General features: G+C 55.9%; 1 protein-coding gene across 1 annotated transcript in view; it reads left to right on the top strand.

The window, feature by feature from the left end:
- MLLT1 (MLLT1 super elongation complex subunit) overlaps positions 1–18097 on the top strand; it is a gene marked incomplete at both ends in the record, with an annotated part of 59542 nt that extends 41445 nt beyond the window's left edge. Inside the window, 9 exons of the mRNA XM_084248654.1 lie at positions 320–463; positions 3876–4001; positions 7588–8130; positions 12615–12702; positions 14261–14369; positions 16995–17094; positions 17401–17472; positions 17717–17788; positions 17969–18097. Of these exons, the coding sequence (XP_084104780.1) occupies positions 320–463; positions 3876–4001; positions 7588–8130; positions 12615–12702; positions 14261–14369; positions 16995–17094; positions 17401–17472; positions 17717–17788; positions 17969–18097 (1383 nt within the window). The remainder of the gene's footprint in view (positions 1–319; positions 464–3875; positions 4002–7587; positions 8131–12614; positions 12703–14260; positions 14370–16994; positions 17095–17400; positions 17473–17716; positions 17789–17968) is intronic.
- Between the last annotated feature and the right edge of the window lie 848 nt (positions 18098–18945).

The raw sequence follows: 18945 nt of genomic DNA, 5'->3' as shown, positions 1-18945 counted from the left end.
CACAGCAGGGTGTTTCTGTTAACTCTGTAAGAACTGATCCATAATCATTGTTGTTTCTGTCCTGGAGCCTGCTTTGTTGGGTCCTCTGCAAAGGATGAGTTGACTTAGTTTGGATAACTAAAAGTCAGGAAGGAGGCATAGAAGGAGAGAAGCAGATAAAGGTTTGAGGGGACAAGGAATGGATTCCAAGTAAACGAGAAAGAAATGCCCGAGTGAACAGTGGGGAGTCAAGTTTACCTCTGTCCCTTGGTTTCTGTTCCTGACTCTCTCTGCAGCCTTCCGCCTGCTCCTCTGAAACAACTTCCTTGTTTTCTTTAAGGAGGAGCCTCGCAAGGTTTGCTTCACCTATGACCTGTTCTTGAACCTGGAGGGCAACCCACCTGTCAACCATCTGCGCTGTGAGAAGCTCACCTTCAACAACCCCACCATTGACTTCCGGTACAAGCTGTTGATGGCCGGAGGGGTGAGTTTGTCCCCAGCAGGTGGCCCTGCCCCTGCTCTGACTGACGGGAGGCTCAGCCACCACATTGCAGCATCATGGTTCCACCAGGCCCCTGTGTGTGGTGGCCTCGGCGCCGAGACACTTTGGGGTTACTCCGGCGCCTGATTGGTACCTGAGACCTAGAAGAGCAGGTTGCACAGGTGGCACCTGGTAGAGCTGGATGGGACCCAGGTGTCCCAAGTCTCCGCTGAGGCGTTGTCAGCTGTGAATGACTAGTCACTAGTTATTCCCACAGCATCCTGGTTGGCTGTGGTTAATTATCATGTTTCTCCATGAAGGGGGTGGGGAGGAATGAGCTTGAGGCCAGTGTGTCAGCACAGTAAGGTGCTGGAGCCAGCTTCCAACCAGATTGGCGAGGCTGTGCTGAGCTGTGTCATATGGGCAAACAGCAGTGGCTCTCACTGGGGTTCCCTGACAATGTATGCTGCCTGGCATTTTTTTCCTTATGAGGCCAGATACAGGCATCAGCTCCCAGAACATAGCCGTATGCAGCAAGTTGTGTGGCTGGGAAATCTCGGAGTGGTAGTGGAGCAGCAAGAGCAGGAGTTGGGGCCTTGCTGAATGGGGGCGGGGTGCTGGGTGTGGGTGGGATGGCTGCTTGTAGAGGAGGAGGACTTGAATGCAAGCTGGGCTTGTGTGCCCAGGGAGATCCAGGCTGAGGAGACGAGACCTCAGGGGCATATTAAAGCCACATTCAGTGACCCGGAGTCACTGAGCATTTGCTTAGATGGCTGCGATGGAGACATGGGGCCGGGGTGTGACAGAGAGAGCGAGAGAAAGAGTGAGAGAGAGCACGCGAGCGCACGCCAGCACGCGTGTTTTGTGTGTGAGGCAGATCCAGGGAGTTTGGGTTGAGTTTCCTTGGGCTTAGGGAACTGTTCTTTTCCTCGTCATTTTAATTAAGTTGGCTCTTTTATCAACTTAAATATGTAAAAGCATTTATTTATTGCAGAAAACTGTGTTCCTAATAAAAGATTAGTCTGTGGTTTTAATCTAGTATGTGACGGCTGGTGGAATCCATTAACAGAACAGGGAGGTGCTGGGATCAGTCTACTGGAGTTCTGGCAAGGAGGGGCTTGGGTTTCATGGTGCTCTCCAGCGCTGCAGCTCCGCCTTACTTTTGCTGCCAAGTATTTTCCAAATTATGTTCCCAAGTTGTTACCCAGAGGTTCCTTTGTTACCCAAAGGCCTCATAGCCACATCTCCCCAGGAGACAGACCTGCAGCCATCCTTCCATAGGCCTCTGAGCTCCAAGACCTTGGGGCCTGCACAAGGAGACTGGCTTTGCTCTGCAGAGATGAAGGCTCAGTATGCATCACCTAAACATATAAAACCTGGAGGGGCGGGGAAGGAGGAGGAGGTATGCGGTGCTGAGGGAGAGAGGTGGAGAGGGCAGGTCCAGCTGGCAGTCGGGAAAGGCCAACCTGGGAGGGAGAGCAGTGGTCTCTGCCGGTGCTTTTGCCCCCAGGGTGAGGGCTGTCAGGGTACTGGTTGACTGGTCAGGAACTCTCCGGCCCTTGAGGCTGTGGGCGGATGGCAAAGCCGAGTTCTCTGGTCTTAGGAGGAGTTCAGACCTTTATGGGACAGTGGCTCTGGAGACCTCAGTTGTGGGCCTAGTGTTAGCCACTCTGGAGCTCTGGGTATCCCCGTGGGGCTGGCATTTGCCACCCAGTGGCAGATGACCCCTGCCCCCACCCGTGCTGGTGTCAGTGCTGGACGAACTGGAGGAGGACCTCTCTGTAAGTTGATGGGAACTGCTTGCTGTCCCGCCCCCTTTTCCAGCGGGTCCCTTAGAACTCTAATTCCTGTGTGAGGCACTTCCTCCATGGTGACCACAGTGCTGTCCCACCTTTCTAGACAGTCAAGAGGCAGCTCTGGGGCTGGTGTCTACCCCCTCAGTGTTGTGTCTTGTCTTCCCCCGGCATAGAACAGAGGCTCCTTCGCAGTCAGGGTCTGTGTTTCCATCAGTGAGCTCTGTCCTTCTGAAGCTCCAGGAGGGAACTGGAAGTAGATCTGTTTTATACTTCTTTGCCCCTTTTAAGGGTCAGTTGTGGAGAATGCAAAGGGGCATCCTCTGCATTTTCTCTGCAGTCTGTTCCTGGGCTGGGCTTTCAGTTACTTCTCTAGCCCTGTGCGTGTCATTGCTAGCCTTGGGGGGAGAGGGGGGTTCCTGACAATTAGAAGTGGCTGATTTACCCGGGCTACCAGATTCTGCTGGCCTCTTGGTGCCTTGATTCAGAGTGTTGTGGTCAGACAGGCTCTGCTGAGTAAATCGACCTTGGGCTTCAGTGCCTTAGAGTGGGGCAGAAGGTGGGGTGTTGGTTAAGGGAGCCCCTGAGGCTCCACTGCCTTGCTGCCAACCCATTGTCCCTGTGACCAGGCATTACCTCAGCTTCCTCAGATGAAAGGTTTGGCTTGGCAAGGAATCCCAGTGCCACAGATTATTAATCGTGCTTCTTCTACCAAGCCAAATGTGCCTTTTTTTTTTTTTTTCTCTCTTTTCTTCCTTGCTCTTTTATGCTTTCATTCTCTCATTGACATCTGGAAGATTCCCTCTTAGTGGCTGATGACTTGCTCTTTTGTTAACTTACAGTATTGGTATTTTGAGAACTTGTCACAAGCCTTGTGTCCCTTTGGCAGGTGCCATAGGAGCCAGGCTAGACCTGGACAGCACCACCTGGCAGGACCTCAAGCTGCTCCTCCTCCGTAGTCTTTGGACAAAGAGCAGCACACAGCTTCCTTCCTCTATAGGCTTCTGCCTGCCTTCCTGCCCGCCTATGGCTTTCGCTGAGAGCTGAAGCTGCCCCCATGCAGTTCTCTGACCTCACTTGCTGGTCACTCCCTCATTTCAGTCAACTTCATTTGCCTGAGAGTGGAGTAGTCCAGGACATACAGGACCTGGCGAGGTTGTTCAAGTCCATCAGAAGTTGCTTATTCTACCATGTGGCAGCCCATCGTCGATGTCTGGCTGGCTTTTCGCTTTTCAAAATTGCGTCTGGTCTTTCTTAAATGCATCTTTGGCCCAGCTGCCTTTTTCTGTGTTCTGGCATTCTCCGCACATCTTCTTGGCTCTGGTCCTCCTTCCTGAGGCCGCTCAGCCACACCTGGGCCCAGATGTCCTGGGACTCCAGCTTTTCTTTGCTCGCCACCTGAGCCTGCTCTGGTCTAAGCACTTAGCACCCAGCGCCTCATGGAGGAATACCTTGGATTCTTTTGGGAAAGTGATGCTCAAGCTCTCCCTCCTCCCCATCAGAAGGAAAATCAAAGGCCTCCAGCCATGCTCACACTCCCACAGGTCGACTTCCTCTTGCCCATCGGATTTCCAGCCTACCCCCTTGCTCATTGATAACATCTGTCTCTTCTTTATCACTAGGTGATGGTAATGCCCGAAGGAGCAGAAACGGTGTCCAGGCCCAGTCCTGACTACCCCATGTTACCCACAATTCCACTCTCTGCCTTCTCTGACCCCAAGAAGATCAAACCGTCCCACGGCTCCAAGGTTAGTGAGGTGGAAGGCCCAGTCATGTGGGAGCACTGGGGCCCAGTGGTGGGTCCTGGGCTCAGGGCGCCCTCCTCTGCAGAGCTGGACCTTCTGTCCCTGACTGGCCCCTGTGGCATCTTCCTCTTTGAGTGCTCTCTGTTCCACCTGGCTGCTTGCTGCCACCTACTTGGCAGGGTTGACCCTCCTGAATGGCAAGGAACAGCCATGTGGTTGTGGGCTCTCAGCCCTGCTCATCTTGAGGCCAGAGAGCCCACCCTATCCCATCCTCCTCCACCCCACTGAGCCAGGGCTGGGCCTGAGGACCACTCTGACCAGAACCGTGAGATCATCTCACAGGGCTGGCCGCTGTCTGATGTGGTGGCCTTGCCTGCCCTCCTGGGCCTCCCTAGTGCAGCCAAGTTACCTGTCTCCCAGGCATTGGGGTGTTTCCGGCTTTAATTCTTCTTTGGCAGAGGCTCAAGGCAGAGAAAGCATACTTGGGAAAGGCCAGGTGGAATGATGTAAGTGAGCAAGCTGATTTCCACCAAGAAGAAGGATGTTTTTCTCTTAGCCATGTTGGACAGGTGGCACTTGGCCTACCTGAAACCTCTCTCTGAACTGTCCCCATGATCACCTGAGCCCTCTGGATGGTGTTGTCATGTTCCTATAAACTCAAGAGCATGTGTCCTGTTTCCCTGCTGCAGCCTCTGTAACTCAGCTGTCCTGGAGGCTCTCAGGACAACTTCTTGTCATCCTGTTACTCACCCTCCAGTTTTATCTACTTTTCATCTTGACATTTTTCTTGCCTCTCTCACCTGTTGTGGATTGTGGTCCTGGGGCACCCCAGGTGGGACAGGTCAAGCTCTCAGACTGTCTTCCAGTCTTACTCTTTAGCAGCTTGAAGGAGAGCCATGTCATCCAGATAGGTCTGTCTGGAATTTTCCACCAGACCAGTAGATCTCTGAAATCCTCAAATTCATCCGACTTAAGCCCTTTAGACTTGTGAGGCTAGAAACTTCAAGTACAGAGTACAACTCTGGGTGTCACACCTCGCTGGCCTCTGGGCTTGTCTTTCTCTGAGCCTTGGAGAGATGAAATGGAATAAAGCTCTTGCTTGCGATCTTGGTGCTTCTCACTCAGCTACCCACAGTTTTTCAGAAGTCTGTGCAAGAACTACAAAGTCTAGGAATATCTATTCTTTCTGTACCTGTTACTTGAAGTCACCTAGAAGCCCACGAAGAAATGCCCTCCAGATATTAAGTATGCTGGGGCTGCTCCTGGGATCTCTCTCCATTGAAACCCCCAGAAGACTCACTTTCTGTCCCCCCACACACCCCACTCCCTGGCTCAGTCTCCAGCACCTAGTAGGCACCTGCATCAATTTCTCAGGTGTTCCATGTCATGCTCTGCCACGCTCCTCTCTGAGAACCCCTCTGGCTGTTGCCACAGTCCTGGCTCTGAGCCTTATCTCACTGCACTCCTTGCAGGCATGGCCTGTGTGTGCCAGCCTCGTTCTCCAGCTGAGGGCTTTCATTGGGCACTGGCTTTCCCCCCTCGACTGTTTTTCCATTGCCCCAAGCCAGAGAGTCTGATGGCCAGACCATATGCCCTGGGGAGAACGGTTTTTAGCTTGGCTTCCTACAGGGCAGGAGAGGAAGGGGGTGGCCATTTGCAGGGCTGAGTCCATCAGGATTCCCCAGGTAGGGACCTTTGGAGAGTCTGACGACTGGAATCCTAGTTAGATCCATCCTGGTTGCTCTGTTCCAGTTCCAGTTGGAGCCTCCTGGGGGAGGAGTGGGACCCCCTGAAGGCTCACACTGCGAGAGCAGCTGGTCCCCACCCATCTGCAGCACCGCTGGTCCCGTGCTTCTGTAGCACTGGGGTGCCCTGCTTCTTCCTGTCTGAGGCCTGATTGATCTTTCTCTCAAATTCAGTTCTTAATCATTTGAGAATCATGGATAGCTTTGACAGCATGACTGCAGTGAGTCCTTGCCCCTAGGCATATCCATATGTATGCTCAAAACAGTTTGTGACTTGAGAGCCCTTGGTTCCAGTGCCTGTCTAAACCCCTATCCTCCTCCCCCTCCCCCAGGTGGAGAGCAGCTACTCTGAAGGCATCTGGTGACATAAGAGGTGGGGATGGGGCACAGGGGCCCAGCTTTTCTCCAGGGAGGAGGCAGGAGCCCATGGTTATGTGGGGCTGTCCCTGAACCTTTGGCAATTTTATGGGTTGTGGATTTGCAAGAAGACGGCGACTTGAGTAGATCAGAGCTGGCTGAGGCTATGCCATCTGTCCCTGTGGCTTTCTGCTGGAAGGTTCTGTCATCACTGGGCCCTCAGGTGGGATAGGAGAGCGGGAAACTTAGGCCTGCAGCTAGGTGTTTACCTGGTTCACCTGCCCCCTTGGCACTTGGGGTGAGCTGATAAAATGGCTGCCTCAGAGGAGTCCATCAGTTGCAGGCCACCCTCTGGGTCTGTTCCTTTAAGTTTCCTGGCAGATTTTTCTGGAGAGTCCTTGGTCTCTCCATGGCAGTTGTGCACCTGTTCAGCACCCCTGGATGTATAGGGTGATGATGGGGTATCAGTAGGGAAGAACCCAAATGAGGAGTTGGATGGGTCTACAGGACATGCTGGTTGTGTAGGAAGGCAGACATAAATATACAGACAGAAAGTCCAGGCTGATGCGTGGGCTAAACCAACCATGAGGCGCTGGTGCTGCCTGCTGCCCCCCTTGCTTGAGTGCTCGCTGTCTGCCAGGCCTGGCACCATCACCCATTGAGGTAGGTGGCTTTGTCCTTCTTCAGAGGAAACACAGGTACATAGGGTTGAAGTCTCCTGGCCCAGAAGCCAGTGCCTCTCTGCCTCTGACCTCAGTGCGAGTTTCACTATTCTGCTGATGAATACCAGGCCTCTGCACCCTAAATCCTCTGATTTTCCATGATAGAGACCCAAGAATCTTCATGTTTTATAAAAACTGCTGGGTGCTTCAATTCTGAGAAGTCCAGGAGCTATGTGTTTCATGTAGCACCTGAAACCCAGCAGGACCTCAGTCCACGAATAGCCGTGCCCACCCAAGTGTGCGACAGGGCCGTGGAAACTGAGCCAGACTGGCAGGGTGGAGGCGACTGGGGAGGAACACCCCACAGTTGACCGCAGGATGCACACAAGCTCCATGTGGGAACAAACAAGGGTGTGGCCTGCCAGTTAGCCCCACTCCCCAACCCTAAGCAGCCTACAATTTCCCCTGGGCCCCACCGGGAAGCTTCGAGGTGTTGGAGCGGGAGTGGGTCAATGTGGCTTGCCTTTCTCGTATCTGACTCACCGTGTACTCTTCTTGAATCCCTCAGGGAATGTCAGTTCAATTCAGAGGGGAATCTTAGCCTGCAGTCGCCCGGGACCTGCTGACACTTCCTAGTAGTTTAAAGGGACAGCTCCATTTAAAACTCTCACCTGCTGCCTTACTTTTTCGCTTTATGGAAGATTTTCTCTAGCTGAGTCTGAATCAGGTGGATTATACTTTGTAGGGGTTGGGGGTGGTGGAGCAGGGCGACCCCGAGATGCCATTTAACTGTGTCTCTCCCCCTTCCCCGTCCCGGCATTTCAGGACGCCAGCAGGGAGAACAGCAAGGCTTGCAAGGCCCACAAGGCAACTAAGGAACACCGAGAGCGGCTGCGCAAGGACTCAGAGAGCAAGGGCCCTTCCAAGGAGCCAGAGCGCGAGCAGGCCAGGAGTACCAAGGACGCCTCTCGGAAGCTGGGCGAGGGCCGGCCACCCAAGGAGGAGAAGGCACCGCCACCCAAGGCTGCATTCAAGGAGCCCAAGATGGCCCTGAAGGAGACCAAACTAGAAAGCATGTCCCCAAAGGGGGGAGCCCCACCTAAGTCTTCCAGCAAGCGGCCGGCTGCGGCCGACTCGCCCAAGCCCAGCGCCAAAAAGCAGAAGAAGAGCAGTTCTAAGGGGTCCAGGAGTGCCCCTGGCACCTCGCCCCGCACCTCGTCTTCCTCCTTCTCAGACAAAAAACCGGCCAAGGACAAGGGCAGCACCAAAGGGGAGAAAGTCAAGGCCGAAAGCGAGTCCAGGGAGATAAAAAAGCCTCCAGAGGTAGAGGAGTCCAACTCGGAGGATGAGGCCTCCTTTAAGACAGAGGTGAGGTGGCTTTTCCCCCATCCCCTCCTCTGTCTCCTCTTCCAGTGCTGAGCCACCCACATCCCTGCTGGCCCGGAGTTTGCACAGGCGGCTAGATCCTGGCCCAGCACCCCTTGCTTCTCAGTGCTCTGGGCCGGCCTCCACGCGTGCTGTGCTTCCGTTTCTCCTCTCTGGGTACGCAAGCCTGCCTTGTGAGAACTCCGGAAACAGCGCTCAGAGATGGTGGTTCTGGTAAAGCATGAGAGTTCGGCATCCGAGTTCTTGGGCAGCCCCCTACATGGGCCAGGGTCTCGGTGGTTTTGGGGTCAGGACAGGTGTCGTGACTCGGTGTTGCCCATTCCTAGCTACTGCAGAGTCAGTCCGTCAGGGAACTCAACTCCCTCTGCTCAGTGGGGTGTCCCTGCTATTCTTCATCCCATTTTCTGGGTCTGAAAGTGCAACAATGATGACTGAGCCTCACTTTCTCACTTCCAAGATGACTGCTAGGGTTCTAGGTCTCACCACCTCTCCCACCACCCACTTCTGTGTGCACAGCTGGGTCGCGGGAATCTCACATGGACAAGTCTGGGCTAGAGTTCCTCTCTGGGAATATATCCTGAGAGGCTCTTGCTCGTCCTGTGGTAGCATTTCCAGCTCTCTGAAGAGTGCCGTCAGAGACAGCATGAGCCACCAAGGATCCAATGGCCAGATAGTTAATGGGATGGCAAGGCTCACTTGAGGCCTCGTTGGCAGTGTCCTCTCTAAGCATTGTGTTTGACATCTGGCAGTCAGAGAGTCGGTGCTTGGATGGATGGATGGATGGATGGATGGATGGATGGATGGATGGATGGATGGATAAGTAGAGAAAAGGATTAAGAAGAAGACAATGATAGATTAGCAGATAAATGGGTGCATGGGTGGAGAGAAGATTGGAAGGAATGGATGAATACCTTGGGAGGCGGAGAGAGGTGAACTGTGGATGTGTGAGTTGATAGTCGGAGAGATTAACGGGGGATTAGGTATATGACTGAATGGACAGGTACATAGATAAAGGCATTAGTAAGTGAGCGTGTGGGGGCTGAGTGGATAGCTAGCTAGGTGCACGGAAGGGCGGATGAGTGGGTGCTAGAATGGTTGCGTGATGGATTCCCTCACCTTTCTCACCAACTCCTCAGTGGCCTTTTGCAATTTCCAAGTCTTCTTTATCCCTCAAAGGGAGAAATTTTGCCTCCAGTGTTGATATTTGAGCTTTACCTGGACTCTGTAAGGAGCTCCCAGAGACAAAGCTTATCAACAGCAACAATGTTGTGAGCATGTGATCTCCAGGGTGTGTGACCCTTTGAAAGTGACTGCCTGGGGTTGACAGTTTGGTTCGTGAGTAACAGTGTGTCCCATTGACTAGGGACACACGTGGCTGGGACTGAGATGTCGTGTATTCAGTCCTTCTCATGACCAGAATGACATGGTGTCTGCCAGTGAACCTGAAGATGGCAGGAGAAACCTCTTTAGAAACCTCCGAGCAATTCTGTGCCGTCAGGGCAGTCCCTCAGCTGCCAGAGGTTCTTATGGTGCTTAATCATGTCCCATCTGTTGTCAGTCTGCTCCTCTGCCCAGCACCCAGAGTTCTGGGCCAGGGCCCTGCCCTCCTTTCCAGATGCTGCCGGGTGAGGCCTTTCTTCACCCGTGGCTGATTTACCCATACTTCAGTGAGGTGGCAGCCTCACTAGGGTTCTGCCATGCTGGCCCTGGGTGTCCACCCTCACCTCCTGCTGCGATGATCTTCAAGCACCTGGGTGGCTGCCATTCTGTGTGGACTGGCACCACCGTCCTGAGACCAGAGTTGCTCAAGGAAGCCTGGGGGGGTTCTTCCTGACCAAGAGCTGTGTATCCCATGCCCTGAGACACTGCTGAGTGATGAGCCTTAACGTCTCCTGAGGGCCATGCAGGAGCCAGATACTGGTACTCTCTGTCTCGGTGCATCTCACCCTGAAGGCTACATAAGGCACCATCCTTGAGGCATGGAATCAGTTGCCTCCTCTCCTAGGCTGGTGCTTCAGAAGTGGCCAGGCTGCTTATCTGATCCCCACCAAGTTCCTGACTCCTCCAGCTGCTTCTCCGTGATCTCTTTGGCCTGGGCTTTCTGAGCCCAGTCAGTCCTGATCATCACAGACCCTGGAGTGCTGGGAGCAGAGCAGGACCAGAAACCTCCTCCCATTCTCCCTCTGGGCTTCCCATGTCCACTCATGGGCTTTCTGACCTGCACTTCTCTAGGGCCTTTGGGCTGAGATCTCTTCCAATCCCCTTTTCCTGCCCCTTGGATTTTTGTGGAAGGACAAGTGCTTCTGAACTCATCAGGCTTCTCTGTTGGGGACAGTACCATTGCTCAGCCACCCTGGGGCAGGTCCAGCCAGGCATCTTGATGGCGCCACTTCCCATCTCTGCTGACCTGACCCTGCACAGTGTCCTTGGTGGGGCAATTCAGGGTGGGGAGGTGGCACTGCTGGGCAAGATTGACCCTGGGGAAGTCAGACGTGCCCGGGGTCTCCCATCACCCCTTCTGGCTCCTGGCCTGGTTCTGCTGTTTGTGTCAGCCTCACAGCCAGACCCTTCTGTTCACACTCTAGCCCAGGATTTCTGTTGGAGGCTTGGCTGGTACACACGTATTAGCACCCAACAGCAGGGAATCTCTTTTACAGATGGGGAAACTGAGGCTTAAAATTAGGACTCCGTTGACCAGTAGGTGAGAAAGCTGGGGTCAGAACCCAGGATCCTGGGGCCAGAGTAAGAACTCTGGGGTCTGCATGCAGTATCTTCTTTTACTAGGTGCATGCCAGGATCAAGCAGATGCTGCTGGCTGCCTCCACCCTGCTCCATCCTCCCTCTTCTTTAAAGGGACTGTGCCCAAAGTGGCTGGCCCCATGTGCTCAAGCCGCTACCTTCCTCCAGTTGGTACACTAAGGCAAGAGAACTGGGCAGCCCCCGAGGGAAGACAGGCTTGTGATTCTGAGCTGGCTGCCCTGGGATGTGCTGAGCCAGGGCAGACTTCTGAGCTTTAAACTCTGCTCTTCTACAATTTGAGCATGTGCCTTTGGCAGAAACTGAGGCTCTGGGTGCAGATGCTACCCTGTTCTGGCTCAGTCTCAGCATTTCCGGCAGGTGTCAGTGACCAATTCCTATCCGTGGGGCAGGCGTTACCCCTAGTATCCCAGAGCCTATTGTCTTAGTTTGGGCTTTTACCGCCCCCTGGTGGCGTAGTAAGGGGGCACTGCTGCAGGAAGAAGGGGGTATTTGATTGGCTGTGGGTATAGTGGGGCCAGAGCCAGTCGAAGTTGTTCTCCACCCCCCCCCCCCACACACACACAGACACACAGACACACACATACACACATCATACATATACTATAAGTACCATGTGATGAGGCGGTAACTGTCATCTGCAGCTGAGGACTGTGAGTAAATGAGAATCAGTCATGCTGAGTGGCAACACTGGGCTGGGGCCTTGGTCTCACTGGGGCTCACCAGCTGGTCGTGCTGGACCCTGGAATCCATCCAGTGATGAACAAACAAGCCATGGCCTGGGTCTAGCGTAATGGTCAGAGGAAGACACACTATGTCTGTGGCCTGCTACCTGCAGGAACCACTGAGGAGAAGATCTTACAGCATCAGAGCTGCAAGGCGGCCTCTGCCCACCACTGATGGTTCTGATTGTACCTCAACCCTGGCCTAGTGGAGCCATAGCTCTGATAAGTGGGGACTTGGGATGCGGTACTCTGGGCCGCCTGGGATGCCGCCTCTGTCGCCATCACCTACGTCTTCCACCAGCCGATCTGGGTGTAGCTGTTAGAAGAAGGAGATGAGAAAGCAGCTCCCTGCCCTGTAAGGCCCCTGCTGAATTTTGTTCTCTGGGAGGAAACCCATCAAGAATTGCATGATGTTTGCCCAAAATTTAGTTTGTAGAAAAACACTTCTGGTGAAAAAAAAAAAAAAAGAAAAGGAATAAAGGTATGAAAGGGGAGAAAAAAAGAAATGATCAGAATGAAAAGCTGGGTCTCTGTATCTGGTGTTTCTGTTCCAGACCTGTGCTCTGTTCCCTGCAGCACTAGGGCCCACAAACAATGAGCAGCCGAAGATCAGCTGCCTTCAGCCTCCCCCGCTCCCTGTGCTCGTGGTCTGAAATGCCTCTGGGTCTACCAGAGATTTTAATAGCCCCTCAGTGGGAAAAGAAAGGTTCTCTGCATGTTGGGGGCTCTCCTGGTCCTGGAGAGAAAGAGCACAGAGGTGGAGGGTGGACTGCCTGGGGCCCAGAAGCCGGGTTCTCACGAACCTTCCTGAGTGCCTTGGGCTGGGGGCACTGGGTATGGCGCCTTTGTGATGCTTCAGGTGTGTATGAAGTGTGTGAGTCTCTGCTGCTGGGGGGCATTTAGTGCCCACTTTTGCTTCTTTGCATTGAAAGATGGTTCTTGTCTTCTCTCCTCTCTGGTCTACCACTCCTGTTGGGGGTTAAGTCCGCCCAGTCAAGCCCATCCAACTCCAGCTCCAGCTCCGACTCCAGTTCGGATTCGGATTTTGAGCCATCTCAGAACCACAGTCAAGGTGCGTGATGGAAAGGGACAGGGTGGAACAGACAGCCTCTCTCTGCATGGCTCATTGCTTTGCGAGCAGCCACCGTGAGGGCCACCCCCACCTCGCAACCCCCTGCCTGGCCCATGGGATCCCGAATTTGTTACTGAATCAGAGGGATGCATAAATAACTTCCCCAAGTGAGTAACTTCCATGGGGACTCACGCTGTGTGAACACCCCAAGCTGCTGCTGCTGCCGCCACCACTGCCCCACCACTGCCCTGTATTCGCTGAACTTACCCTGGGTATGGCCGCTTCCCCAGAGTGGGCCCCCAGGACCCACATCTGCAGGTTTGTGGGAGCTCAGAGGGCCTGTATTTAAAAGTGAAACAGAAACAGGTCACCTGACCACCATCCAGGGTGGGAAGTGCATGTCTTTGGTGTCCATCCTCTGGATTCTCAGGTCTGTCCCTATGAAGGAAATTTTGAGCCCGCGCATCCCACCTCCTACCAGGGTGGCTGTTGCATGCTTGACTGGCACCCTGGCCCAAACCATCCGTAGTCTGCGTTTCTGTCTTCTCCCCGAAGGCCACCTACGGGCCTTTGGGGGAACAAGCATGAAGCCCACTAGGCCGGCCTAGCCTACCCCAGAGCAGAGCAGGCCTGCCTCGGGTGCAGGGTGTGGTCCTGGGGCACCCAGTCGGTAGGACCCAGGCATGAGAGGGCAGCACAGGGGCCACCAGCCCAGCAGACTCCAACACCTTTCCTCACGCCAGAGGCATTTCTTCTATGGATTGGACCAGCGTCTCCTCCCCCCTCTGCCTGAAATCCTTTCTCAGGGGTTGGGGAGAGCTGGGGGAGGGGAAGGGAATGCAGGGAGGGGGTCTGGCAAGGAATTCAGAAGCCCAGTCAATCACCGAGAGGCCTGGGGGCTGGGTATGAAGCCCACACTCTCCAAGTGTTCTTATCTATGGAGAAGGGAGGGGGAACCTGCTAAAGCGGCATCATGTGACCAAGGTAATTGAGGGCTTTGTGTCCCTCTGTTGCCTTGGTAACCGGAATATAAACCAAGATGCCGTCTGTAGGGGACTGCAACTGTGTGCCTCTGGAGAAAGGGGAAGACTGGGCTGGGAGCAGCCGAAAGGGGCTGCGAGGGGCTGGGCAGGCCTGAGTAGGGGCGCAGGCTGTCCAGGGCTCTGGCTCTGGCTGCTCTTCTGGGCCAGAGCTGGCTCGTCCTGCTCCAGGCAGGAACTTGGATCTCAGCTTCTCCTTCGGCTTTGGCAATGGAGGGGTCCTGCAGTCCTGCCTCAGGCCAGGGGCCAGAGGCCTGTGAGCAGAGCCAGGAAGGTAGGGAGGGACAGGGGAAGCCAGAGGGTTTCTTAGGAAGGGGGTGGCCCCTGGGGCATTCGTCAGAGATGGACAGCAGGCCCCACCATGCTCGAGGGACCTCCTAGGTGGGTTTGTGTTGGGTGCGGTTTGGGGTTATCGTTATCAGGAGGCTCCATGTGACCCTGAGATGGAGGACACCCCATAAGGTGCAGGAAGAGTCCTGACCACACTCCCTTTTCTCTCTCCTTCCCACCCTCCTCAGGACCCCTGCGCTCCATGGTGGAGGACCTGCAGTCCGAGGAATCTGATGAGGATGACTCTTCGTCAGGCGAGGAGGCCTCCGGCAAGACAAATGCAGGGAGGGATTCCAGGTGCCCACTGGTGGGGAGTGAGTGGCATGGGGGTGACCAAGGTCTCCCTGGCTCTGTGGGGACTCTGGGAGGCAGAACCAGGAGGAACTCTCCCCTGGGTGGGGCAAAGGAAACCGTGAGCCTACAGATGCCCTGTGGCTGGATGCTGAGGGGGAGTCCTAGGGGCCCCAAGTCCTCTCCTGAGGAGAGGAACTGTGAAACTGAGGGGACACTAGGACTTCCCCTCACAAAGGGCCTGGGGTGGCATTTCTGCTGCCATCACTGGAAGGTGTGGGCTGCCTGGCAGGGATGGGCAGGTATTCAGGGAGGGAAGTACAGCACCATCCCAGAAGGGGGTGGCCAGGTGATCCAAATGTGTGGGACAGGTGATTCCTCTGCCCTCATACCATGGGACTGCTACTTCCCCACCCCCAGTCCTTTCTTACTTGGGTAAGAGCATGGGATGAGGACAGACCAGAAATTATCCTAGGACCTGCAGATACCCCAGTATGGAGAGCAGCTGTAGCCTCCCACCAACATGGAGAAGGTGGCTTCTGGCCTTGCCCCAGAGCATGGCGAGCCATGGTACCTCCTCTGGACACCCCAGAGCCTCAGTGCTAGTGTACCTCAGGGATGGCTGAGGGCTCCTGTCAGAGCCAGTGTCAGGGTTTGACCCCAGACCCAAGGTCATTGGTGCTTTTAGAATGAGAAGTATGGGCAGGGTCCAGGTCCAGTCCCTCCCCACCCTCCCATGAGTCCAAGCTTCCAGGCCCCAGTGGCTCCTTTTTAAGACAGGTTGGGTCAGTGTGTCTGCAGCCAGCCAGGCACAGGGAGGCCTATGGGTGCTGGTAGATGCTCCATGTTAGTTTTGCTGATGGAAACCACCTTCCCAAGGCCTCTGGCTGAGAGAGTACTCAGTGGTTTTGCACACATGCCAGCATTCCAGGTGAGGACAGTGGAACTTAGTAGACAAGAAGGGCGACCTCATGTCTCCTGGGACAGGGTTAAGTGACTCCTGCCTTGTTTGGTGCAGGCGACATCCAGTGTGACTTCTTCTGGATTTTAGGAACAGGGGTACGATGCTTTTGTGATGAGAAGGGCTGATGGACATGTCCTGTTCTCTGGGGCCTCCCCCTTGGGGCCTAGCACACAAGAGTACTAGGGCAGATGTAGAAGGTGGGTGAAGCTTCCTAGGTGTCGTCATACATTCATTATCAGAGCAGAGGACACACGGACTGTGACGAAGGAGCTGCGGCCAGAGGAGGCCCAGAGTGTCTGATGGCTCCCAGTTGTCCCCAGCTAGGAGGGGACTTCCAGGGGCTTCCAGGGCAACGAGGCCACGCCAGGTCCTTGTGCTGACGTGCAGGCGTTGCCTGGGCAACACAGAGCCGAGTGCCTGCCTTTTCCTCTGAGTGTCTGTAGCTGGGGAGTCAGGAGAGAGCCGAGCTCTCGGCCTTAGAGCGGGAAGAGAGGTTTACCTCATGGATGGACTGCCTGGCCATGGGGGAGAGGAGGTGAGCAGGAGGGCCATTGTCTGTGCCACCCGGTCCTCCCAGGGCACTGCTGTGTGGAGGCCTGTTGGCGGCAGGAGGAGGAAGGGGACAGGAGTTGTTTACTGTGTCTGAAGTGTGTTATGAAGAAACAGTTGCTGGGGCTCCCTCTTACTGGAGGGACTGGGGTTCCCAAATAGACGGCCCAAGGGGCCGGGGATGACACGGGGGGAGCAGTGGGGCAGGCAGGGCCATTTCCAGTCAGGTTGGGTTTGGGTGGACTGGAGAGGAACTTGCTTCCTCTACTTGCTCTCCTCCCTCCTGGCTGGAGAGAGCCTGGAAAAAACTAAAAGGAATCACTTCCTGTTACCCAGACTGAGGCTGAGAGAAATAGGACCGTGCTTCATAGGAGGTTTTCAGTTTCCAGTTTGCTGGGACTTTGAACATTGAGGAGTCAGTGCTTCCTCCTGTGACAATAGTGAACATTTGTCACTGTGAGCTGGCCCGGCCCTTCCTGAAGCACTTGTATGGGTGAGGAGACTGAGGCAGAGACTGAGGGCTAGCCTGGCCCTTATCCCCACCCCATGAGCTGCCACCAGCACCCCATGCAGGGCCCACCAGATAGGGATGGGGCTCCCAAGGTCACCCATGGAAGAAAGCCTGTGACCAGACCCACATGCGCCTGGCTTGGGTGGAAACTGCTGCTTGGGCTCTTGAGTGGGTGAATTCCTCAGGGCCAGAACCAAGTTCTAGGCGCACAGCCCATAAACGCCAGGCTGGCTTGCAGTGGCATCACGTCCTGGTCCTCTGACCCTGAGGGCTCACATGAGCCCTGCCTGGATCCCCAGGGACTCTTGGGTTTGAGCTGCTGCTCTTTGGGTTCTTTGCCCTTTGAAGGTGGCTCAGACTCATCTTTTTGTTTTGTTTTAAGTCATCGGTAGCCTCCCAGAGCCAAGTGAGGTTGGTCTCCCACGGTCTGGGGCCGCACTAGGCAGCCACAGCCCAGAATGTGGGTTGCACGCCTGACCCACAGGGAGGGGGCCGAGCCTTGTCGGGGTCCGTCCCGACTGGTGTTTAGTGATGGGGCTGCCCTCAGGCGCCCGCCCAGCCCTGGAGCAGCTGGCAGAGGCCTACAGGTGCCTTATCCCACGATCAGGTTGAGCTTCAGTGACAGCGAGAGTGATAACAGCGCCGACTCCTGCCTGCCCGGCCGCGAGCCCCCTCCCCCGCAGAAGCCCCCTCCGCCCAGCAGCAAGGTAAGCGCGGGGCTCCTGCCCAGAAGGGGTTCTTCTGGTGGTCAGCTCTCAGCCCCGACTCGACATCCTGAGCTTGGCCTGCCCGTGGGCTAGCCCGTTGCCAGTCCTGGGCCTGGGGTTTCCTGAGTAGAGTCTGCAGCTGACAGTGGTGAGTGAAGAGGGAGGCTAGGTTCACCCCTAGGCCCCAGAGGTTTGTGTCCTCCCCGGGATGAACTGTCCTTGGAGCTGCACCAGAGAAACGGGCATGGGCGGACTGGGCGCATGGGCCCAGGCGGGAACGCAGAACATACCTGGGTTTCCCTGCAGGCATCAGGCCGGAGGAGCCCGGAGTCCTGCAGCAAGCCTGAGAAGATCCTCAAGAAGGGCACCTACGACAAGGTGGTGGGCACAGGCAGGGCAGGTGGTGGGCACAGGCAGGGCAGGTGGTGGGGGGGAACCCCACACTCTCCAGAGCACCCAGAACTGGATGGGCTCCTCGGAGGGGGCTGCCGTGACCCAGGCAAGCCGTGTTGAGGGGCTAGTCCTGGAAGCATCTGTCACCCTCTGTCCTGGGCCTGGAGTGAGATGGACTGGCAGTGACAAGAAGCTCAGCTGCCCCCTGAATGCCCGTCTGCACCCCCAGGCCTACACGGACGAGCTGGTGGAGCTGCACCGGAGGTTGATGGCCCTGCGGGAGCGCAACGTGCTGCAACAGGTACTGAGCCCCGCACTGTGTGCGCCTCGCCAGGGTCCCCAGGGTGGGCGGTGCCCATGAGGACCCTCTTGCTGCAACTCCGGGGAGTCTCTTCCTCCTTTCTTGGGGACCCCATGTGGGGACAGGGGCCGTCCCAGCCTGCCTCCTGTGCCCTGATGCCATCCTGCCACTGCCTTCCAGATTGTGAACCTGATCGAGGAGACCGGCCACTTCAATGTAACTAACACCACCTTCGACTTCGACCTCTTCTCCCTGGATGAGACCACCGTGCGCAAGCTGCAGAGCTACCTGGAGGCGGTGGCCACATGACCCTGGGCCGGGTGCCGGACCCCTGTTGCTGGGGTCCCGGGAGGCCATGTTCAGGCCCCGCCCTCCTTCCTCTCTCGACTCGCCCACCCGCAGCACTGCCTTAGTGACCGCCCTGTCCTTGGCCCACACGGCCAGCTGCACTTTTCCTCGTTGGCTCCCGACCCACCCTTCCCACCACCTCATTGTCGGGAGCCGTGGGCTAAGGGGGGCCAAGCCAGCGCTGCTGTTCTCTGCCACTCAGGTGCCATCACCTGGCCCCCCTTGGAAGGTGGCTTATGTGTTGAAGGCAGCGCCTGGTGGTGAGGGCCTTCTTGCCTGGCCTTGGACATCCCCCCAGCCCCTCACCCTGCTCCCTAGCCGGGCGTGTGGCACAGGCTCACTGCCCAGTCTTTCTGAGCAGCCAGGCTCCACCTCCAGCCTCTTCAAACGGTTCAGAACACAGCCTCTGCACCCCAGGACCTCAGAGGGCTCCAGCTGTGTGTTTGCAGCCAGCTGCGCCAGGCCTGGCCTTGACTTGTCCTTGTGGAAGCAGGACCTGTCCCCTCTGTCGGCGCCCACTGTGCCGGGGCTCCATGCTGTATAGTTCTCTCTATATTATATATATATGTATGCACTGTAGGTACCAGGGAGGTTTCTGGGTGTGCGTTTCCGTGGCAGCAATGCACGTGGGGGGGTGGGGGGTCAGTAAGGCGGGACTTTTAGGTTAAGATGTCTCCACTGGTCTTGTTAGGCTGGAGGCCCAGCTGGCGCTCGGCAGGCTCGGGGACGAATTCTCCCTCTGTGGTTCCAAGGATGCCTCGTTGTCCTCCAGGGGCTGGGACGGCACAGCTTCAGGCCAGTGAACACTA

The sequence above is a fragment of the Talpa europaea genome (genome assembly GCF_964194135.1).
Source record: "Talpa europaea genome assembly, chromosome: 12".
NCBI classification, from domain to species: domain Eukaryota; kingdom Metazoa; phylum Chordata; class Mammalia; order Eulipotyphla; family Talpidae; genus Talpa; species Talpa europaea.
This window is presented reverse-complemented; position numbering and strand designations above follow the sequence as displayed.